The sequence below is a fragment of the Polistes dominula genome, unplaced genomic scaffold (assembly GCF_049000335.1).
Source record: "Polistes dominula isolate Pdom_NZ unplaced genomic scaffold, Pdom_raw_medaka contig_16, whole genome shotgun sequence".
NCBI lineage: Eukaryota > Metazoa > Arthropoda > Insecta > Hymenoptera > Vespidae > Polistes > Polistes dominula.
The window spans coordinates 2,584,998-2,607,874 of record NW_028301040.1 but is presented as its reverse complement, the minus strand read 5'-3'; the positions used below and the strand labels follow the sequence as shown (position 1 = coordinate 2,607,874).

General features: G+C 29.1%; 6 protein-coding genes and 1 non-coding gene across 8 annotated transcripts in view; 4 read left to right on the top strand and 3 right to left on the bottom strand.

The window, feature by feature from the left end:
- The first annotated feature begins 308 nt into the window (after nucleotides 1-308).
- Nucleotides 309-2,861, top strand: LOC149031794 (uncharacterized). The gene is made up of 4 exons (XM_089174678.1): nucleotides 309-363; nucleotides 923-1,456; nucleotides 1,979-2,203; nucleotides 2,632-2,861. The coding sequence occupies exons 1-4, from the start codon at nucleotides 309-311 to the stop codon at nucleotides 2,859-2,861; spliced, it is 1,044 nt and encodes a 347-aa protein (XP_089030804.1).
- On the bottom strand, nucleotides 2,856-5,035 carry LOC107064830 (uncharacterized). Its single transcript, XM_089174677.1, has 4 exons — nucleotides 4,393-5,035; nucleotides 3,858-4,157; nucleotides 3,583-3,764; nucleotides 2,856-3,501 (listed from the first exon to the last, which is right to left on the bottom strand). The coding sequence occupies exons 1-4, from the start codon at nucleotides 4,812-4,814 to the stop codon at nucleotides 2,987-2,989; spliced, it is 1,419 nt and encodes a 472-aa protein (XP_089030803.1). The 5' UTR covers nucleotides 4,815-5,035; the 3' UTR covers nucleotides 2,856-2,986.
- Nucleotides 5,036-6,199: 1,164 nt separating this feature from the next.
- Nucleotides 6,200-6,291, bottom strand: TRNAI-UAU (transfer RNA isoleucine (anticodon UAU)). Its single transcript is given in 2 exon segments — nucleotides 6,200-6,235; nucleotides 6,254-6,291. It is a non-coding gene; the product is annotated as a tRNA-Ile (tRNA).
- Nucleotides 6,292-7,628: 1,337 nt separating this feature from the next.
- Arl6 (ADP ribosylation factor-like 6) lies at nucleotides 7,629-10,834 on the top strand. The gene is made up of 3 exons (XM_015318103.2): nucleotides 7,629-7,941; nucleotides 10,144-10,323; nucleotides 10,402-10,834. Exons 1-3 carry the CDS (start codon nucleotides 7,728-7,730, stop codon nucleotides 10,614-10,616), a joined length of 609 nt encoding a protein of 202 aa, XP_015173589.1. The 5' UTR covers nucleotides 7,629-7,727; the 3' UTR covers nucleotides 10,617-10,834.
- LOC107064910 (uncharacterized) lies at nucleotides 7,935-10,149 on the bottom strand. The gene is made up of 5 exons (XM_089174586.1): nucleotides 9,997-10,149; nucleotides 9,822-9,886; nucleotides 9,263-9,729; nucleotides 8,825-9,166; nucleotides 7,935-8,738 (listed from the first exon to the last, which is right to left on the bottom strand). The coding sequence occupies exons 2-5, from the start codon at nucleotides 9,880-9,882 to the stop codon at nucleotides 8,274-8,276; spliced, it is 1,335 nt and encodes a 444-aa protein (XP_089030712.1). The 5' UTR covers nucleotides 9,883-9,886; nucleotides 9,997-10,149; the 3' UTR covers nucleotides 7,935-8,273.
- Nucleotides 10,835-11,231: 397 nt separating the features above from the next.
- Nucleotides 11,232-14,140, top strand: Phm (Peptidylglycine-alpha-hydroxylating monooxygenase). Its single transcript, XM_015318114.2, has 3 exons — nucleotides 11,232-11,491; nucleotides 11,760-11,978; nucleotides 12,068-14,140. The coding sequence occupies exons 1-3, from the start codon at nucleotides 11,375-11,377 to the stop codon at nucleotides 12,737-12,739; spliced, it is 1,008 nt and encodes a 335-aa protein (XP_015173600.1). The 5' UTR covers nucleotides 11,232-11,374; the 3' UTR covers nucleotides 12,740-14,140.
- A 6,449-nt stretch (nucleotides 14,141-20,589) lies between these two features.
- The window catches only part of LOC107064893 (uncharacterized), a 38,978-nt gene continuing 36,690 nt past the window's right edge, over nucleotides 20,590-22,877 (top strand). Inside the window, exons 1-2 of one of the 2 annotated variants that reach the window (XM_089174580.1) lie at nucleotides 20,590-20,933; nucleotides 21,054-21,530. In XM_089174580.1, the coding sequence (XP_089030706.1) occupies nucleotides 21,522-21,530 (9 nt within the window). In that variant the 5' untranslated portion in view covers nucleotides 20,590-20,933; nucleotides 21,054-21,521. Of the gene's footprint in view, nucleotides 21,531-22,877 lie in introns of both variants that reach the window. The other variant, XM_015318076.2, reaches the window with a different exon arrangement.

Sequence of the window (22,877 nt, the reverse complement as noted above, 5' to 3'; positions counted from 1 at the left end):
AGGCAATCGATCAATCGATCGTAATTATTGTGTCAATATCGAACATAACATTTGGTTAATTATATTCTGTCAACATTGATTTAATGTAAAATTGTAGTATACAACAAAATGCTTTAACAAGAATATAAATAATTCAAACGTTACGTTTTTTCGTTTATTTGAAGTTTATAAAATATTTGTCTAAATGAAGCTGGTTTATTCGATTTCGATCTTAACAGACCGCAAGAATTTAATTATTCAGGCAAACGTAACATAGCCTATGTACAAAGTTATTGGTAAATTAATTTTAAATAGGATTATAAACATAAATGCTTCATTGCCTTCCACAATGTCCAACAGTAAGACGGCAACTTAGGGAAGAAGGTACATTACATAATTACTTTGTTTTATTAGATCAACATATTTATCAATTAATAGTAAATTATTTGTTTAATAAATGGCCAGTATATTGACGAAAATATTTTGTTTAATATAAATAATTAAATATCAAACATTTTCTACAATATTGTACACATATGATATTAAAATAGAAAATATGAAATTAATCAACTTGGATAGAGAGTAAATTACTGATTTCATCAGTGACGCGTTATTTTATAAACAAAATAAACAAAATAATGGGCCCTGCATTAAAAGGCCCTCTAAAAAATAACATGTTACTGAAAGGTACACTCAAATTTGATGATAAATACTGACCATTTATTAAATATATTAATTAAAAATATTTAAAAACACTGACCCAATAAATAATAGGTATCCCTTAACTCCAATATTCGATATTTTAAAATATTTTAAATAAATAATAAACAATAATAATAATAATAATATTATTATTATAATTTATATTTTTTATATTTTAATATTTTATTTTTTAATTTAATATTTGTAATATTTTTTTCTCCAAAATTAATTCGTTTCGTAGTCAGAAAGGCAGGTTGGACAGATGAATATCTCCGAAAAGTCATCGATGCTCACTCAGTTGAGATCGGAGATGATTTGGATCCAGCAAAGATCTATCGAAAAGAAAAACCTGTTCGACGTAAAACAATTCATAAAGTACCGTTAAGTCATCGCAAACAAAGAGTAACCAGCAAAGATTTAGAACACGACGATCGGTATAAGGAAAAAAGATATAAGGAAGAAAAAAGATATAAGGATTATCCTGACAAAATAGTTCAAGATTCGATACCTATTACTGATTATAAAGAAATTATCGATGATGACGATGAAAAACCTGTAGCTACGTTGAAACAAGAAACTGTTTATTATACAGAAGAAAAGGAAATCGCTCATGTGGCACCGTTAGTTGAACGAGTTAGTCCTAGTTTAATAAAAAGGCCACAAATAAAAGAAGAAAGAGACATTGAAAGTTCAATTGAAGATCAAAAATTAATATCTTATGAAGAAGAAAAAGTCAATGATAATGCAGCCATCTATTCAAAAACTGAAATTGAAAGTTCAATTGAAGATCAAAGATTAATATCTTATGAAGAAGAAAAAGTCAATGATAATGCAGCCATCTATTCAACAACTGAAATTGAAAGTTCAATTGAAGATCAAAGATTAATATCTTATGAAAAAGAAAAAGTCAATGATAATGCAACCATCTATTCAAAAACTGAAATTGAAAGTTCAAATGAAGATCAAAAATTAATATCTTATGAAAAAGAAAAAGTCAATGATATTGCAACCATCTATTCAAAAACTGAAATTGAAAGTTCAATTGAAGATCAAAAATTAATATCTTATGAAAAAGAAAAAGTCAATGATAATGCAGCCATCTATTCAAAAACTGAAAGTGAAAGTTCGATCGAAGATCAAAAACAAATTGATTATAAAAAAGTCAATGATAATGCAACCATCTATTCAAAAACTGAAAGTGAAAGTTCGATCGAAGATCAAAAACAAATTGATTATGAAAAAGTCAATGATAATGCAGCCATCTATTCAAAAACTGAAAGTGAAAGTTCGATCGAAGATCAAAAACAAATTAATTATGAAAAAGAGAAGGTGGTTGATACTAAGATAATTTATTCCAGTAGTAAAGAAAAGCCTGGAACAAGCAAAATTGTTAATGATAAGGGAAAAATTCAAAGTAGAGACGATTCTCCAGACAATTATTACAAATATACACCTGAGAAACTTCCTAGCGATTGGCCACACGATGGTTGTGATCAAAATTGTCCTGCTAAAATATTAAAAGGCAAGAATTATAAATTCTGTATAAATACGACTAGTCGATCATGAACATATCTAATAGTACTGTACTGTTAATTGAATCAGGACAAAAGAACGAATTACGGTACTGCATACGGTACCGTTCTTTCTGTTGATAACATTTCTTGATCATACGTGTGCACGATATTTTTCAATAAAAAAAAAGACAGGGATACAAACAAACATATTATTTACAAATGAAAATAATGATCAATTTATTAAAATTTTTCTTTATTAACAACCCATATACGAATCATCCATGTAAAAACTTGTATATATAAATCACAGATCTTCATAGGGATCGTATATTCTTATCTATTAATCTATTTATAAAGATTAACGATACAGTACTATTACAAATAAGTTTATTATAGATACATATTTTTCAAAAATCATTCTTTCATCGTCTTACAGAACGTGCTGAAAAGTTGTTGGAAGAAAAGCAAAAATATATGGAGGATCGTTACTTGCGCACTGGACTGAGTTATTTTGAAGATGTTTGTACCTGTTCCCTCGGTTGTATGGTTGACAATTTGAGAAAAGATCGTTTCGTTCGTAGAATATTAACATCCGCAATTTTTTTTGCTTTTGGTATTAAATTATGCTCGGAATTATACGGCTGGTATTTACCTAATCGTACTTAACCAAATCGATCTCAAAATGAATAAAAATGAAGACATCAAAAATATAAGATAAATATCAACTGTTAAATATCAATTATAGGAGAAGATTCTGAATTTATTAACAATAAAAATGAGATTACGTTTATTCAATATTTCGCAACTCTTCTTTTTAAAATAACACTAATCGTGCAAAGTAATGCAACTATAATCGATAAAGCACAACCAATAAAAACATAAGGAACGATCAGGTGATATTGAATGAAATTTTCTCTATCAGTTTTTTCTTTAGGAAGATTAACACGAAACGAAATATCATTTTCCCAATCGATGGTATTATTATATGTTTGAATAGATCTTTTAGATCTTCTGTTGTGACCTGCTGGACAATTCAAAATGCAATCGGCACCTTCCAAACAACCGGTTATTTTAACAGTTAAGATCATTTCGTCGTTCTCTCTCATATTTTCGAACATGAATGCTTGAAAGATAAGATAAGTTTCCAAAGGAGATATGCGATATTGTTCTCGAGAACAAATCTCTCGAATGTCAGAATTCAAACACCCGTTTGTGTCTAAAATCCATAAACTATTCATCACTTTTTTCCCTTGTTTATTTTCTATATAATGAACTGTCACTTCACCGATTCTCGAATATTTCCAACCTGGAAATAAACGTATTTTATTTTTATTTTAATGTTAATTTCACTAATCGTATTAGTTTATTTTATCAAAATCATTATCACCGTTTCCATCTCGTACAAGAACACGCAATAATACTTCTTCCCCTAAAATTAGAGTATCACCAGATTGTATTCTAGTGTCAAATACTTTATCAGAATGAAATGTCTTTCTAAACAATCCGACATCGACTTCTAAAGTATTTTGAAAACCACCAGTAACAACACGTGGTACCATTCTTGCCGATCTAAAATAAATCACGCATAAAATAACAAACATATATTAACTTGATGAAATAAACAACAAATCATTATTATCAATAATATATTAATTATCATACGTGTCAAGAGTTTTCATCTTAATCTGTTTCGTACGAGAAGCAATTTTTTCTTGTACTTTACATCGTAGCGTAATCTTTGAATCATCTTTCAATCTAAGACCCGGTATCAATGGAAATCTTAAATCTAGACAATAAAATTTGTCGATTTCCGTTGAACAAGCAACAACTCCGCAATGACGAAATTTTTCTTTTTCCAAATTGATCGTGTACTCGTTTTTTATCTTTACAATTTTACACGTCTTCTCATCTTCCACGTTATCTATCACAGGTAATTCATTCGTAGTTGCTTTTATGGATGCCCTGATAATGACAAAAAATAATTGTTATGAGTTACACAGACGCGTACCGTTCAAAGACCAAAACGATTAACTAAATTTTTAAAATTGTTTAAAATTTGGTATAACTGTTGAACAATAAATATAACAGTGTATATATAACTTTATTAATTTGTTCTACTTTTAGATTTTATGGTATTAATCTATTTGGCAAATGAACGGATTGTATTATACGAATTTCTATATTCCCAGCAGCGTACTTAAAAAAAATGTCATCGTCCGTATCGCGACAAGATATTTCTTCTATTTGGATGGTGTTCTTTTGGGGTAATGATTTATCGACACTACTTATGTTTTCGGTTGTACTCGAGTAAACCCGTTGAGAGGATCCGACTTGCACATGAGATGGTCTTCGATAATAATATCGACCTTCTCGACCACCAACTTCAAATGGATGCTGCTGTTCCTCTTTGTTGTTCTCTGTTGCACTCGTTAATTCGGTCATTAACGACATGGACGAGTTATTTTTTGGTACATCCTCGATATCCTTTATTCGAACGATATTCCTCTCTTCGTAGGGTAAATAATTGGTAAACACACCGGAATCGTTTGATTTTTGAGGAAAATTGATCAACACTGTATCGTGAGATTTGAAAGATGTTGCATGATCGAACGATAACATCGTCAATATTATTAATAACAAATCATTATTAAAATCCTATAATGTTATAAAGAAAAATTAATATGTATATCAAATAATGCGAATTTTGAGTTTCTAATTATATAGGTGGGTTGAAAAGTTTTGATCGAAACATAGAAACAATTTCTTTTTTTCAAATAAAACTCACTTTTATTTTTCGAAATAGTTTATCAAAACTTTTCTATCCACCCTCTTATTTATGATAAAAGAATAAAATACAATAAATTTATACCGATAATTTTGAAAGTGGATTATCAATCAATTATAAATATTAATTCTATGAGTTACCTTATAATAAAAATAATTTGTTAAATCTACAATTAATCGTAAAATCAATTTAATCAATTTTTAAGTCCACTGTCATAATTACCGATACATTTAATTGGTAAAACAAAGAAGAAAACAATGCAATAAATTTTGCAATTGAAATAATAATCAAATGAAAATTTGCACCTGTTCTTTTCGCTTAGAAAAGAATTTTCCTGTGATAAGGTGTAAAAACTTAAAATCGTTGAAGGACCGTATCATTTTCGTAAGATCAACTACAAAAGACTGACAAACTTGTAGAGTTTGATGTACGCTTTTAAAGGTTCTCTTTTTATTGGCTCAATGATACCTTTGTCACATTGTACGGAATGTGGATTTACGAGGACACCAACGATGTCCATTATTAGGAACATACGATATTTCGTGATTCGACTGATTAAGGAGTACTTAGCATAAAACACCATCCGTATCCTCCATTTTAACGCCTCTGCCATTAACGTCAATATCAATGCCTCTGTGTTCGGTGTGTATATATGTACGTGTATTATCGTATAACCAGCGGTATTATATTCCAAAAAATTCGGGTCAAAGAAGTTTCTTTTAAGAATAACATTACACAAGAGATATATGTATATGCAAGAATCACGAATGATTTCTCTATTCCTTTTTAATATCCTTTTTAATATCCTTTTAATTATTTATTTTCATCATTTATTTGGTCTGTATATATTTTTTTTTATTAATTAATTGATAGTATTTGATAAAATATTCTAATTATACGTGGTCAAACTAACATATGAACATTTTATTTAATATAAATAATTAAATATTTTTATATCAAATCACATTTTATCAGTATAATATTAATTATTTGATCGATATAATTTGATTAATATTTAAAATAATAAATAATTATTATATTTAAAAATATTTCAATCTCAAAATAGTATTAATTTTTATATTAATCAATTTAATACTGACCACTTCTAATGCTGTATTATAAATATTGATAATTAATTCAAAGTAATAATGTTATGCTTTAATAATAATATATTGAAAAAAAATGTTTCAAAAATAAAAAAATAAAATAAAAAAAAAACTGCTCCAGGTGAGGCTCGAACTCACAACCCCGGCATTGCTCACGAACACTGTCTTATAAGTACCGTGCGCTAACCAATTGCGCCACTGGAGCGATTGCTAAGAGGGTCGCTAAAATAACTTTTCAGTACTAGACTTGTTAAAATTAAATATAAAAAATTTCTAAATTATGCAGTGCATTAATTATTCATAATTAATAACCATATTTAATATCCTTAAAAATTATTTTTTAATTTTATTCAAAAAGCATTAGAACTTTTGAGATATTATTTAATACAAAAATATACTCACTTTGATGAATGTACGATGAATGCACGATGAATGCACGATGGGTCTCCTACCCTTAGGACGACGATGACAATGCACAAACAATGACTATAAAACTGCATTACATGCAGTTAATTCAATTAACACTAGATTTATGGACTGAGCAAATTTGATTCATTTCAAACTTTTTTGCTACATATATACAGGGTGATCTGTAACTGGAGGTACAAGCGAATAGAGGGTAACTTTATATGAAAAAATAAATCGAAAATATACAATAACAATTTTTCGTTTGAGGCTTTGTTTTCGAGAAAATCGACTTTGAATTTTCTCAAAGTACGAGTGCACTTGATCATAACCTATATACATATGTAAGTTATTTCTGAAAAGTTCGTAGGGTATTTCCGAAATGTTTGTAGAGTATTTCGGAAAAGTTTTTCCAAAAAGTAAACGAGGTTCATCCACGAGGCTCTTTTACGATTTATTTATTTTTGAATATTGTATGAATATTTAGCTTTCAATATTATATAAATATTTATTTTTCAATATTGTATGAATATTTATTTTTCAATATTATATAAATATTTATTTTTCAATATTGTATGAATATTTATTTTTCAATATTATATAAATATTTATTTTTCAATATTATATAAATATTTATTTTTCAATATTGTGTAAATATTTATTTTTCAATATTGTATAAATACTTATTTTTGAATATTGTATGAATATTATTTTTGAATATTTATATAATATTATTTTTGAATATTATATTGATATTATTTTTGAATTTGAGAATTGAAAAATGAATTTAAATATTAATCGGCATCTTTATTTATCATCTTTAATTGCAAATATCTAAAAAATTATTGAGTAGTTGCTCCTATAACCATATATATTTGTGAGCAAGGAAACAAAATTATTTTCTTACAAAATTTGAACAAAATCCGTGAGGGCAAAACCTTGCACTCCCTTTATTAGGCGGGTTATTTTTTAATAAAAATTCAATTTTTGCATAGAACGAAAATCACCTGCGTAGATGTATATATCAATACGACAGGTGTGTGGTAAAAGAGGATTTTATTGTGCTTGTAGTTCATATTATTCCCGTAGCTTTCGCTGAAGTCCAATATTTAAGGGAAAGCTGATGAACGACCTTGATATATATATATGTATACAAATGATCATAGGTAGTTCTAGTCTTAAATAGATAAAACTAGACTGGACGCTATCACGACAAAGGGTAGAAATGGATTATTGATGTTCAATAAACACAACAAAATCGGAGAAGAAACAATGGGGTTATTGGATCGTTTAGCTAATCTTCTAGGCCTAAGAAAGAAAGAAGTAAACGTTTTAGTAGTCGGCCTTAATAACAGTGGTAAGTCGACGGTCATAAATAATTTCAAACACGAGGATGACCGTTGCATAGACATAGTGCCCACGGTTGGGTTTAATGTCGAAAAATTCTCATGTAAGTTAAATATTGAGGATCATCAAATGACGGTGGATGCTTTTTACAGCACTTACATTTTTTTATTGCACTTATTTGTTGTTATCAATATTGTGATTCGTAATTTTTCTATTTATTATAATATTAAAAAGTTGATATATTATAAAAACGTTTTATTTCTTTTTTAAATTAATTCGAATAATTATATATATATATATGTGTGTGTGTACAATATTAAATTATATAAAAAATAAATTATATATATATATATGAACTTAATAGGTATATAAATATACATATATATATTAAGTTGTTTAACAATTAAAACAATATATTTTTTTTTATTCATTAATTTATTTACCATCTATGTCACTTATATCCAATTGTGGTAACTTTTCGATTGAAGTGAGTTTTCTTGAACGTAAGCGTTTAGGAGTGCTAGTAACACTACTTTTTATCCTTTTTACTTTATCGTCTATTATTTTAGAAGTATTTAATAATTTTTCTCGAGAACGTAATTGAATGGAAAAATATGGAAGTTTTGATTGTTTCTTAACTATTTTTGACGGTTTAGGAGAAGTTACATTTTTCATTTGTTTACTCGTATTTGCTTCTTTGTGTACCTCTTGTTTTAATAGCTGCGTTGGAATTTTTATATTTTTATTCGATTGCTTTAATATCTTATCGACATTATCTTTTCTTATCCCTTTGGCAGTTGTCGCTAATGGTCTCTTTCTCTTTCGTCTTGTCTTGAATATTTTATTTGGAGATCTTGTTGAACTTAAGTTATCTTCATTCTCTTTCGAATCGCTGGATACCTATAAATGAAATAATAATAATATCTGTCATATGTTAGAAATAAACTAAACAAACAAGTTAAAATCAATAACTATTAAACTCATACGTCAGTTTCTGATATAGTATCATTCTTATTCTCCCTTTTCCATGTAAATTGTGCGTTGTCTTCTTGTAAGAATTTATCAAATGCTGTTATTAAATCATTGATATAAAATACTTTTAAAGATTTTCTTAGTCTTTTCTCAGTCTCCTCTTTGTATTTTATATTTCCATGTATTTCAAATTTGATATCATCTGGTTTATTATTTTTAGAATTATACCATAAAAAAATTGTTATACGAACATAACTTTCATTTATCTTATCGTATACTTGTGATAATTCTAATATAAATGTACTATATCCCAAATTTGTTTGCACATTACAATTATTCAAATTATCAAGGTAAGACTAAAATATATAAAAAGAAATAAAAGAAAAAGAGAAAAATCTTTTTTATTCATTTATTATTAACTCACGCGTAAGAAGAACATTAATAATAAATACCTTGAATGTTTGATATTGTTGCAACCTCATAATATAACAATCGACATGCAATTTACAATTTCTTAAAAAAGGATGTAAATCCTCTACCGTGTTAAGTGATACTTCTGACAATAACTGTTTCATGTCAACTGACATAGGCATTATCCATTTGCCTACACGTATTGTTTTATTCTGAAAGATAAATTCTATCGCAAATTTTTCCTCCTGATGCTTCAAAAATGAACTAAATCCAATTATGAACTTAGTTGCAACAACTTGTGCACAATACAATCCACTATATCTGTACAATTCATGATTTATATCTATTGGCACAATCTGTTTCTTTTTATCAACAAGTGTATTTTGGCTATTTGTGCCTTTTATATTCTTGAATCTTGTAACTCGTAATTTTTCTTGTAATTGTTTAACCACGTCTCTTAAATCTTTTATTTTCTTCTCTAATTCTTTTCTTTTATTACTTGATGGACCTAAAATTGACGATATAATAATATTATATTTTAAATAATATTTTTAAAGGTTAGGTTTATTGTATTCATATATAAATTATTTAAATTCATACCATCGTACAAATTTTCTTTTTCACTGCTTGTATCATCAAAAGACGACAAATTTGAATCCATATTACTATAAATTAATTAAAATTTTTATACATAAACACATATCTAAATAAAATCCCGCCAAAATACTTTTAACTGATATAGCCCAGTGATTCTCATTTATTTAGTAATACTAACCTAAGTAGTTCATAAAATAAAAGAAAGCTACACGAATATTAATACTATTTCTATGTAATATACATACACACACCATATACATACATAACACTGATATATATATTAATTATTAATTTACACACAACATCAATATCGTCTTGTTTCCAGTCAAAAATGTTAATTTTACCGCGTTTGATATGTCGGGTCATGATCGTCACAGATCCTTATGGGAACATTATTATAAAGAATGTCATGGAATTATTTTTATTATTGACAGTAGCGATAAACTGAGATTAGTTGTCGTTAAAGAAGAATTAGATATGCTACTCCAACATCCTGACGTAGCAGGTATAATGAATGATTACAATAATTGTTGAACTTATTAAAGTTTCAATTTGAAATTATTTTTTAATTTTATTATTGCAGGCCGTAAAATACCAATCCTTTTTTTGGCAAATAAAATGGATCTACCGGACTCATTAACAACTGTAAAATTAGTCGCAGGTCTTGGATTGGAAAAAATCCAGAATAAACCATGGCATATACGAGCAACAAATGCAGTTACTGGTGAAGGATTACAACCGGCAATAGAATGGCTCACGGATCAAATTCGCGATATATATATTAATAAAAGACAATAATTATGAATGTAATTAATATTCTTCAATTATGTTTAAGATTATTTTAAATATTTTTATTCAAAGTATCGATGAGAAGACGCAGTAAACAGCGTTCATGTTTTAACAATGTTAAATTATAATATTATTTTAATTACAACACGAATCCGTCCAAAAGATTAAAATTAATAATAATAATAAGAAGAAGAAGAAGAAAATATAGAATATTTCTATTTAAATAAGCCTTGTTATTTTATAGATTAAATAACATTTTAGAAATATATATATTATTTTCATTTCATAATGTCGTGTGTTTTGGCGCTCTTTTCAAGATGGCGCTATGTTTAAAATCGATTGTGGGGAACTAAGATGGTGGATAAAGGCTATCTGGAAAGTTTATATCCACTTTCTGAATTTACTAACGAGAAAATATAAAATTTATTATTAAAATTTATTGTAAAAAACAAGTATAATCTTGAACGCCATATATAAGACTGATATCTTTTGAAAATTATATTATTCTAGAACTTAACTGGTGTGGTTCCCGTATAGGGAAAAGTGGCGCTAGTGTACCACGCTAGACACATACCGCTACATCGATTCAGTGATAACTGTACCACGTCTATACTTTTACGTATATAACGCCTACGCGCGTCCTACGTGTATATGTAAACTGTAGTTGTATTGACCTATTGAGTTTGACATAACGCGGGTGAACTGAAGTAAATGATTTTTTAATTAAATTTATTATTTATTAAAATCGCGTTAATAGTAATAGAAAAATGAAAGAAAAGGGATTATTTATTTTCTTTATTTTATTTGGCATCGTTTTTAAGTCCATCGATTGTTCTAACGTGAAAAAATATTCTTTATTGATGCCGAATGTTAGTCCGAATGTGGTAAGAACATTTTTATATCTTTTTATGAACATTTATATAGCATTTTTAAGACCTTGACAATACGTTTCTACAATTGAATATGATTATTAATATTATATTGTGATAGAAAATTATGGTCTTTTTTATTTTGAAACATATGAAAATTTTATAATAATTTTTATATAATTTCCTTATCTTTGATTTATTGTAAAAAATGTAACTACGTGATAAGAAGTATTTCATTGCTACATATTAATGATTGATAATAATTTATATTCATAATTTATAGCCGGAATTATACTTATGCACTCCGATAAAAGTAGATCCAAGTAGGAGTTATTATATCGTTGGCTTTGAGCCAAATGCTACTATGGAAACAGCTCACCATATGCTCTTGTATGGATGTACAAAACCTGGAAGTACCAAGACTGTATGGGATTGCGGTGAGATGGCACAATCTCTTAATGGCCAACATGAAACAGCTGTTCCTTGCAGTGAAGGATCTCAAGTAAGTAAAACATGACTTATAAATTTTCAATGTCTACAATTAAAAAAAGAAAGTATCAATATAAAAAGTAATTTTTGTATATAATATAGATCCTGTATGCTTGGGCTAGAGATGCACCTCGTTTGAATTTACCAGAAGGTGTTGGTTTTAAAGTTGGAGGTGATTCACCAATCAAATATATTGTTCTTCAAGTACATTACGCACATATTGATCGGTTTAAAGATGGTAGTACCGATGATTCAGGAGTATTTCTACATTACACATTGCGTCCACTAAATAAATTAGCCGGTGTACTTCTCTTGGGAACTGCAGGTGTTATACCACCCAGAAGTGTGGAATATATGGAATCCGCTTGTATTATTAAAGAAAATAAGACTATATATCCTATAGCATATAGAACGCATAGTCATTCCTTGGGTAGAATCATTTCTGGGTATGTTATAAAACCCAATTGGAAATGGACAGAACTTGGTAAAAGAGATCCTCTTACGCCACAGATGTTCTATCCTGTAAGCAATAATGTTTCGATTACCATGAATGATAGAGTTGCAGCTCGTTGCACCATGCAAAGTACACGCAATACTTGGACTAATATTGGCTCTACAAACGAAGACGAAATGTGTAATTTTTATTTGATGTACTATGTTGAGAATGATGATCCATTGGACATGAAATATTGCTTTACTCCTGGACCTCCGGTTTATTATTGGGAAACAAATGGTCTTAGAAATATTCCTGATAAAGAAGCATCGACATTATAATGAAATATTATATCAATTCAGCAATTGTATAAAGGCAAATGGCTTGACTTCATCATTCTCGTTAACGAAATAAGATATGTATATCATCACATCATGGTTCTAAATTATACGTGTCAATTTGGTGCTACAGGACGAAGACATGGGATCAAATTATCTTGAATATCTTTTTACTCCATGATTATATTTCCAATAATATTTAAGCACAATTTTATTCCGATTTTTTACAATCTTATTTAGGTGGTATCGTAGTATTAGTTAAAACATAATTTTTTACTTGAGTTTATTTTTGTTGAGTCAAAAATATGTTTTAAATTTTAAAACGATATATTTTTTAATTGATTGATTTATTTATTAAAATATTTTAAGATTAATATTGGAGACAGGATAAACAACATATCTGGTATATATCTTAATAGACATAACAAATTGCCTTCACAGTACAATTATTTCTTGCAATGTATTTTGCGGGAATTTAGTTAATTTACTACTTAATAACTACTTACTATTTCAATATGTACTTAAAACAATCTCAATTATATGATAATAGCACACACACAAAAAAGAAAAACAATAATAATCTTATCAGTAATATTGAAAACATATTTGTATAATTGCACAATTTTTGTGCTCGGTGTTTTATAATAATTTTAATTATTTATATAGTTAAAAGTATTTCTCGAAGGAAAATGAAATGCTTTAGTTTTAATTTTACACGAAATGAAACATATCTGTGATTTTTTATTTTTCCTGATTAAATAGAACGAGGTATGATTTATTTTAATATATATATATTTTCGTTTTCGTTAAGAAGAACTTTTAAAATTTTTAATATTTTAGAACCGATTTAATTGCGTCTACAAATTTCCATATTATTCCTAATAGATTAATGCGAATATACTTATATATTTTATTTATAGAATTTTAATCTCTACTATAACATCTCTACATATGTATATGTAATAATCGTTGAAAACTGTCCTTTTAAAAATTGTGATTATATTTTATATACAATATAATTAATTTTCTAAATGTAAAAACTTAAAAGAGAATATTACTGGTATACTGGAAAGTTTGATCTTCCTATATCTTTTATGAAACAATGCAAACACTGTAATTAATATGTAAAAAAAAAAAAAAAAAAAACATTACGCAATGTTGTATAAATTAATCTTCTATAACGATGTTAATTATATTGTCAAATATTTATTTAAATTTGAAGCATATAAATATATACACACAGAGAATATATATATTTATTATATATATATATTTCGCTATATGAACCGAAATAAGTATTTTCGATTATGCATAATACGAGAGTGGGTTGATCATTTGAAATCCAACGATATATTAGAAAACGTTCAATTTCAATAAATCTCTCTTAAGCATCATATACAAAAATTACTTCCTCCATTCGCTACTGCAAATTTCCTTGTGTTGTCAATCCAATGTTTATTTTCCTCCTACACTTATACCGATGTTTTAATAATATTTAATATTTGTTTAAAGAACAATTTGAATAATAAGTGCAATTATTTATTACTGTTTTGTTTTACAATGTTTTTTATTTATCATGACTCACCAAGCATGTTAACATTGTAAAATTATCATAATAACTTTAATTTATTATTCTTATAATGACAATATTATTTTGTTTCAACACATTTTGGATAGTAAAATTGAGTTATTAACAATGATATGTCATTTAAAAAATAAGTTGAATTAAATTTTTAGAAAAATGAAGTTCTCCTTTGAAGTTTCGAATTATAAGGAGTAAACTAGGAAATTTTATTGGATATAAATGAATGGAGAAAATAGTTAATAGTAATAAGAAAAATAAGAATTTATTTTCAGCTGAAGTAAAAAATTGTTCAAAGTTTTTTTTTTTTTAACGATCAATGAACAAGTCGATAAATTAATATTCCCTAACGTTTATTTTCAAAGATTGAGATAATCGCGAATTAGTTGGCCTTCGATTAACCGTTACACGCTTGTATTTTCTGAATACGAGATTAAACTCGTCAAAGTGTCCGGTGAAAGGGACTTCTGTTAAGTGATTTTAGTTGGATGCTCGTTCGTGGAATGATTAGTTGAATTAATTAAATATATAATTGATTGTTTTATTTTAATTTAGAAATTTGTCTATTACTCATTGATATATTCGCAATTTGTCTTTTTGTTATTTTTGGCGTAATTTGTACAAAAATTTATACTATATATAATAATAATAATAATAATAATAATAATAATAATATGGGGTGTTGGGTTAAATATGTAATAATGATTAAGTATAAAGAGTATAATAATTACAAAGTATGGTGTTAAAATGTGAAGGTAGTAGTTAAAGAAATAAGAAAATATCATTGTAAGGTTGGCACTATAGTTGTAAAAAAGTTAATCATGTTGCTCAATACAAATTACAGGGTTATCGTATTGAGGAGATACGTGAGTCGTAATTATTTGCTTCATAAAACAAGCCTTTGTAAAAAGTATGTCGTTGGATATATGGCTACATACGTTTTCGGAAAACAAATGATCGGAGAAAGTGCAGAGGGGGTAAGTGGAAGCCTAATAGAGGTGTGCCCGGGCGGTTGAGTTTGTTCTCTATTTCTCTCCTCTTAATTTCATTTTATTTTATTATATATTCCTTTTTATTTTTTTATTTTTAAATAAACTTTAAGTAAAAAGTCTTCTCATCACTTTTCGAATTTTACTGTTTTCGAAAATTTACAAGTAAATGATGTAATTCCAATTTTACACGCTATTTAATGTAATTATTTTAATGTTTTTTTTTTTTTTAATTAATGCAAGAAAAACGTTTGCATATCAAGTATTATATACCTATCAGAAAAAAAAAAATTTTTTTTCTACATAAAATTAAATTGAACAGTTTTTTGTTCTAGCACGTAACATTATAAATTCATCCACGTCCGACCTAATTAATAGTCCGATGATGGATGAGCTGAGAATATTCAAGAATGGAAATTTATGCTTGAACAAAAACATAATTATTATTATAATTATTTATAATTAAATATTTTTTTTTTATTATTAAAATAATAACTATATATTTAATAATTACATACAGGCACGTACCATAAATTATCATATATTTCTCTATATAAATTATTTTCATTTACATATCTGCTGATACGTTTAATGGTTCGAATACATGGAAGACTTCCACATGCACATTACCTTACATCATTGGATAATAGAAGTTATTCTACATTTAAGGTACTGTAAATAATATTATTCTTTAGCAAATACAATATTGTTTAATTAAATATCAAATAATAATAATAATAATAAAAATAATTTATTGTATTAAATGCATAGAATGAGCGAGAGAGAGATTTGCGATGTTTACTAGTCGGAATTGAAAAGAATACTGACTCGACAACTGTCAAAGTCGGCCACGTGCTCGTTCCCATTCGAGATTTATGAAAAATGAATTCAACTTTATTTCCATACGCGAATTGATCTATCATAATAATTCACTTGGCAATATTTTTTTAATTTTTTTCTTTTTTTTTTTTTTTTAATATTATAACTCAATTTCTTTTTTGTGCTGTCTTTCTACAATTAATTAAACATAATTATTTTCAACGTCAAATTATAGATAGAAAATTTGGCGTTAATCATTATAGGTTTATCACGTGAGTTCATCGACAATTAATCGTAATGTATTTAAAGAGTTTAAACTTTCCTTTCGTTTCACCAAGGAACACACAATCGTCAATGCCGATAACAATCGATTCGTAACACGTACGATACTCGCATTTGAACTTTCGTTTCTTCCGATATACGACCCACTTGGAGTGTCAGGAATTCTCCAGGAAGTGTTTTAGATTTTCCTTAGTGAAAGATCGGTGCCACAACACCGATGAGGTAAATCGTATTCCTCTCTTTCGATTTGTTAGAAAATTGATTCGACGATGTTGGTTCTCTAAATGCATCTCGCGTGAGATTTGCGGTCGAGATCGATTCTATTTCCCTTCTCTTTCCCCGTACCTCTCTTTTCTCTTTACTTTTCTACCCTTGATTCTCTCATCATGAGGAGTTCTTTCATTCAAAGCATACCTCCCCGATTCTTGATGTCCCTTTGAACGAGTGATGATATACAACGCTTTGGAAGAAGCGGCTTTGGTTTGAAAGTTGAAATGAACGAAAATAAGAGAACACGAATCATTGTAGGTATACTGGTATACCAGATAATGCACGAGAGAAAGATTTTGACGAGAGTCTGTTGGTTAAAAAGTGTCTGACTACGACGACGACTTTGAAAAAGTTCGATGACCCATGAACGTGATTCACATATTTTAATTCGTCTTGTATCGATATTTTTCTGTGTATATCTTATTATGCAAACAAGAAATAACGATGATAATATTATAGAAGGATTTCATTTAATTGAAATTATATTGAACATTATATATAAACAATTAAAAAATAAATTTAGTATTAGTATCTTTCGAATAATCTGACAATATTCGATTAATTTAGGAATTGAAGGATTCCTTGATAAGAAAGGAATAACATGTAGTGTTGGTACTGTTGGTGTAAATGTACATCGTAGACAGGAGGAATATTCGTGAAGGCACGAGGATGGAATTCGATCGTTTAAATGATGCCCGTCGTCACCGCAATAATACCACCGTACGAAAGTAAAATCGGCACGCAGCCTCGGCACGTTTCGAGGTATACCCACAACTTCCGTTTCACCTCGCAGAAGAAGAAAAAGATTACGTTGATTTTTATTTTCTCTTTCGCGCTCGCGTTAAACATGAAGCTTTAACGTTAGTTAATATCTCATTTGCGTATATAATAATATTTAATATCTCGTTGTTTATGTATGTGTGTGATTTAGTTTATAGATGTGATAACGAGAAAATAATTTTTTCCAAAAGAAATCAAGTGAGTGGAATTTAATTCGTGTAGATACGTAAGTATCTAATGTAAGATCGATGAAGGTTAGGGAGTAGAAGGAAGGGGGAATATCTCGCGGGATCTTTTTAGAAAATTAGAAGAACTCCGAGGGTCGTTAAAAGGGGAGGAAGGTTGGAGGTGAGTAGTTGAAAGAGGATATAAAGTAAATGACAGTGAAATATATCTGGATCGGTGAGCCGAATGATTGAAGTTTCTAGAGAAGGTAAAGTTTGCGTTTCTCTGGTACTTTCTCAATAAGTTATCCCTTTTCGAAGGAAGTAAGTAAGGAAGGAAGGAAGGAAGGGAGGAAAGGAGGAAGGAACGAACATAGCTTTTCCTATTGATTCGATCGTTTCTATATCGCTAGCAAAGCAGACTATACTACCTCATTCCCGTTCTCTTTATTTCTCTTTGACTTATCGCGTATACCTACCTGTAATACGTCAATGAAAACGGCACGTCACGCGCGTGTAAAAGCATCGTCTCGTTGGTAAAAGCATGGCCCGTTCGTCGTTAGGAAAGCGACCAAGCCATAATCCAACTGACTGACCGAGTACTGCAGGCAACTTCGAAAGTGAGGCCTCGATCACGTCTCGTTCGATGCCAACAACTTGACTTCTACACGTAGTAGTAGACGTAGATACCATTCTAAGCTTTGTTTTCTTCCTAGCTTGTCATCTTTCATTTCCCTCAATTTCATTCTGATTTGATTTGAATTTGATTTTATTTTCATATTGTTTTCAATTAATACTAGATTTACGGACTGAGCCAATTTGATTCATTAAAGATTTTGATATTCTTAAAAACATATGTTGGTGTTTAATTACCTAATGAAATATACGTAAATATTAATTCCTCCCTTCTATTCAATCCTTCGTTCAAACAATGTTTGTAAGTCATTAAAAAATAATGAACAAAACACCCGTAGTAATAATTTAATATTAAATTGCTGAATGAAATTCGATAGTTCATTCTAACGAGTTATTTTAAATCAATCTTTTTTTTTTTTTTTTTTTTAACAGATAATAATAAGATAGTTTTCGTAAACCTCTTAACGCATTACACAAGTTCAAATGTAGTATTTGTTAATTTGATTTTATCCGTAAAAGAAAAAAAAAGTATTCATTTATTTTCGATGAAAACTCATCAGATTTTCTTTTTCTTTTTCCATGTTTTTTTCTCCCTCGTAGAGAAAAACGATACTAGGAAAAGGTATAAATGTAAATCATATTTGCGAGATAGGAATAAAGAAACGCTGAAAATGGTATTTGAGTTTGCAACGACAAATAATAATAATAATAATAACAACAATAATAATAATAATAATAATAATAATAATAATAATAATAATAATAATAATAATAATAATAATAATAAAGAAAGGGTAACGCAATTTCATACGAAAGTCTCGGCTCTTTTCGTAATCTTTTTTTAATTTCGTCCGTAATGCCGGACAAATTAAATTGATATTCTTCTCTTTCTCTCATATTTTTCTTTCCCTTTCTTTTTCTGTTATCACGAAGATAAAATGACGCTTTTGCTAGGTAGATATTTCATTTATAAACGAATCAAAGAAAAAGAGAGAAAGTTGAACGAGAAGAATAGAATGATACGGTTGAAGAAAAATAATTGAGTAACTGGTAGAAAAATACAAAAAAAAAAAAAAAAATAAAAAATAAAAAATGAAATATAAAGCGCGCGTTTGAATAAAATTTGGGGACAAGCGTGTAACTTCAAGAAATATCTTGAAAATGTTCACGCTTAAAGGCGCCCAAAAATTTCGAAGATAAATAGTACAAACAAACGGACAGACAGAGATACAGACATACGACGGCGATGTTCCCATTGACTCGTTCGAATATATTTACATTTTTTCTCACTTAGTATTTCTCATGTAAAAGATCGCCACACACACACACACAAACGTAGATAAAAGAAGAAGAAGAAGAAGAAAAAAAAGTAAAACACGAAAAAATCAGAATGATTTTTTTTTTTTAACACGACCATGTCTTTAACATTTGTCCCATTCATTTTTATAATGAAGTCTTTTGACACGATCATTAACCCAGCCGTGTGTATTTAACAGAATCATTTTGAACTGATAATAAGTATTGGTCATTTTAAAGATAAACAAGATATTTATTATGAAATTGAAATAATTTAAAAACGACGAACATGTTAAAAACAAAATTCAAGAGAGAGAGAGGGAATTTCGTCGTATAAACTTCAATTCATTCAAATCGATAATCGTTCGATAAAAAACGTCAAGTATAAAGGTACCTTTTAAAAGGTAGAAGAAACGTATCTTCGATTGGTGTACACGTTGGAGCAAAATCCAAAGGGGTTGCTTTTTTTCCTTGATTCGAAATCGAGGTAACTTTCTCTTCGATTCGAGAAAACGATCACAGACCGAAAGAAAGAAAGAAAGAACGAAAGAAAGAAAGAAAGAAAGAAAGATAGATAGAGAGAGAGAGAGAGAGAGAGAAATTCGAAGAGGAACAGTAAAAAGAAAAAGAAATAAAATAATGCTTGTTCGTCGAAGTGCGGAAAAGCTTAGAAAAGATGAAAAGAAAGAAGAAGAAGAAGAAGAAGAAGAAGGGTTGGAAAGTGTTCAAAGTGTTCGTAGTACCACAAAAACGGGGGATGCAGTGTAGTTCTCGTGGAATCCGAATCGACGAGGCGAGGAACGAGGAGGAGGTGGTGGAGGTGGATGTAGAGGTGGATGTAGAGGAGGAGGAGGATGAGGAGGAGATGAAAGAGGAAGCAAGAGAAAGGATCGAAAGGAGAGAGAGAGAGGGAGAGAGGCGAATATCACTAGGGGGGAGAGAGAGGGCAAGAGGGAGAGGGGGAGAGGGAGAGAGAAGTCGCGATTGGTTAAGCCGCTTGGAAAAGCCCACCTGGCTGCTCGGCCGGCCGGCACTTCGCTCAGTTCTTCACTGCGCTCGAACCGAAGCGGAGCTTTTAACCCAAACGGATTCACCTAACCCTTTTCGTAGTCCATCTCTTGTCGTTATCCATCACTCTCTCTCTTTCTTTCTCTCTCTCTCTCTCTCTCTCTCTCTCTCTCCCACTCTCTCTCTCTCTTTTTTCATCAATCCACTTATTTCTCTCCTGTCTCTCTCTTTATTTCTCATTATTCAATTTTTGTTTTCATTGTAATACACGGATAAACGGCTTGCTTCGATATTTGTCTAAAAAAAAAAAAGAAATAAAAAATAAAGAATAAAAAATAAAAAAAAACCAAAAACAGATAAAACATTTAGCTGTTAGTTTTCTCTCTTTTTTTTTTTTTTTTTTAATTCGATATAAAAGCAATCGATAGTATTTGTATATGTGTGTTAATATATAAATAATATATTATAATTGTTAATTATATATATTTTAGATACGTTAAATTATTCCGAGAGAAAGAGAGAGAGAGAGAGAGAGAAATCGTTGTAAGAAAGAGAGAAGGAGGAGGAGGAGGAGGAGGAGTAGGTGGTGGAGGTGGTGGTGGTAAAGGAGGTGGAGGAAGAAGTTTGACACTTCGTCCGTGTCCTCTCCGCGTCGTCCCGGGGACCGGTTCGCGATCGTTCAACGAGAAGAAGAAGAAGAAGTTGAAGAAAAAGGCACCAAGAGCAAAGGAGAAAAGCGGAGAATGTTCGCTTACGAGAAAAAGTCGCTGCAGCAGGTGCTTTAGAGGCGCAACTTTGATAGAGAAAACTGCTGAATTGCTCTGAGGATCGGGATACGTGTGTGTATATATATATACATTATATTATATATATATATATATATATACGCGACAACCCCTTCCTTTGAAGTGTGGAAGAAGAGGCTTTTGAAAAAAGGAAAAAACCACGCAATTATCACCATGATCGCGGTTAGTATCATTTTTTTAATTTTTTATTTCATCATCGATTCATTAATATAATTTTTTATTATTTTTTTTTTTTTTTTTTTAATATAACCTGTGTTTCATAAAATTCATTGAAAATTATTTTCATAAATTAACTGTTAGTATTAGTTAATTAAATGTTGTACAATTTGATTTGGAATTTTAACAAAAATTAACGAGTTTGTCAATACAACGAGAAAATTTGAAACAAAAAGAAAATATAAGTAAACGTATCGTGTTTGATTTGTCAAATCCAATCAATATTAACGCCATATAATTTTGGTATTAATAATAAATTTAGAATCGTTCAAACGATACAGGAAAATTGATCAATTTTAAACTTGTCCCCCTTGTTCTGTTTGCAATTATCGTTAATGCAACGTAATGAAATTCTCGTATTTGATGTTATCACATGTAGAAATGATATCGGTTCTCATTTTAAAAGACAAATTTATCGTGTACATATACGTAAGTATCAAATTAATTTCTAATAAATCTACAACGTCATGGAAAAAGATGAATTTGAACGAACGAATGAAATAATTTGAGAACATCAGGGTGGATGGGTGGCTGGAAGAGGTTGAAGGACTAGGAGACAAAAAAAAAACAAAAAACAAAAACAAAAATAAAAAATGAAACTTAAGAAACTATTCTATATTCTTTTTCTCGACTATTTTTCAGTTGTAAATGCGTTCGCAAAAGAGAAAAAGAAAGAGAGAGAGAGAGAGAGAGAGAGTAGAAACCTTGTGTTCTTAATTTAAGTGCATCGCCGTGTTTTCTCGAGCGACGACTTAAGCCGAGACTCGTCGTTATCCTCGAGCGCAACCCCGCTGAGATTTAAAGGGTGAAGAATAAGAAGACAGGGTAGAAATACGGGGTTGCCCATCAACTTCTGTCTCTAACGTGGCCTGATTTCCGAGTTTCAGTTCTTTTAAACATGTATATCCCTGTGTATAAAGCTATACATATATATATATATATATATACATACATATTTTTTTCTTCCTTTTTTACTTCTGGGAATAACGTAACTCCCAAACGCATTTCCAGCTTGTCCAAATCTAACATCAACCGTAGAAATGTTCTTTCTCACTTTTTTCTTCTTCTTTTTTTTTTTCTTTTTCATCATCGAAATCGCGTACGACCCATTTCTTAATTTCGCGAGAATTTATTCCCTCCATTCGTATAATATCGTTCAAAATAGTAATATCGATTTATTCTTGATGAAATGAGAAACTTTTTGTAATTTACCAATACCTCGTAATTGTTAATTTCTATTAATTATCTATCTCGTTATACTTGTTTGCTCTAGTAGATACGTAAACATCTATG

Excerpts from the sequence above, each read along its gene's own strand:
- Phm (XM_015318114.2), top strand. The coding sequence starts at position 11,375 with ATGAAAGAAAAGGGATTATTTATTTTCTTTATTTTATTTGGCATCGTT. Across the intron at positions 11,492-11,759 it reads CGAATGTTAGTCCGAATGTG|CCGGAATTATACTTATGCAC; the intron begins GTAAGAACATTT and ends CATAATTTATAG. Across the intron at positions 11,979-12,067 it reads CTTGCAGTGAAGGATCTCAA|ATCCTGTATGCTTGGGCTAG; the intron begins GTAAGTAAAACA and ends TATATAATATAG.
- LOC107064910 (XM_089174586.1), bottom strand. The coding sequence starts at position 9,882 with ATGGATTCAAATTTGTCGTCTTTTGATGATACAAGCAGTGAAAAAGAA. Across the intron at positions 9,730-9,821 it reads AAAAGAAAATTTGTACGATG|GTCCATCAAGTAATAAAAGA; the intron begins GTATGAATTTAA and ends CGTCAATTTTAG. Across the intron at positions 9,167-9,262 it reads AACAATATCAAACATTCAAG|TCTTACCTTGATAATTTGAA; the intron begins GTATTTATTATT and ends TATATATTTTAG.
- LOC149031794 (XM_089174678.1), top strand. The coding sequence starts at position 309 with ATGCTTCATTGCCTTCCACAATGTCCAACAGTAAGACGGCAACTTAGG. Across the intron at positions 364-922 it reads ACGGCAACTTAGGGAAGAAG|TCAGAAAGGCAGGTTGGACA; the intron begins GTACATTACATA and ends TTCGTTTCGTAG. Across the intron at positions 2,204-2,631 it reads TCCTGCTAAAATATTAAAAG|AACGTGCTGAAAAGTTGTTG; the intron begins GCAAGAATTATA and ends ATCGTCTTACAG.
- Arl6 (XM_015318103.2), top strand. The coding sequence starts at position 7,728 with ATGTTCAATAAACACAACAAAATCGGAGAAGAAACAATGGGGTTATTG. Across the intron at positions 7,942-10,143 it reads TAATGTCGAAAAATTCTCAT|TCAAAAATGTTAATTTTACC; the intron begins GTAAGTTAAATA and ends TCTTGTTTCCAG. Across the intron at positions 10,324-10,401 it reads CCAACATCCTGACGTAGCAG|GCCGTAAAATACCAATCCTT; the intron begins GTATAATGAATG and ends TTATTATTGCAG.
- LOC107064830 (XM_089174677.1), bottom strand. The coding sequence starts at position 4,814 with ATGTTATCGTTCGATCATGCAACATCTTTCAAATCTCACGATACAGTG. Across the intron at positions 3,765-3,857 it reads AAGATGAAAACTCTTGACAC|ATCGGCAAGAATGGTACCAC; the intron begins GTATGATAATTA and ends GATTTATTTTAG. Across the intron at positions 3,502-3,582 it reads TCTTGTACGAGATGGAAACG|GTTGGAAATATTCGAGAATC; the intron begins GTGATAATGATT and ends GTTTATTTCCAG.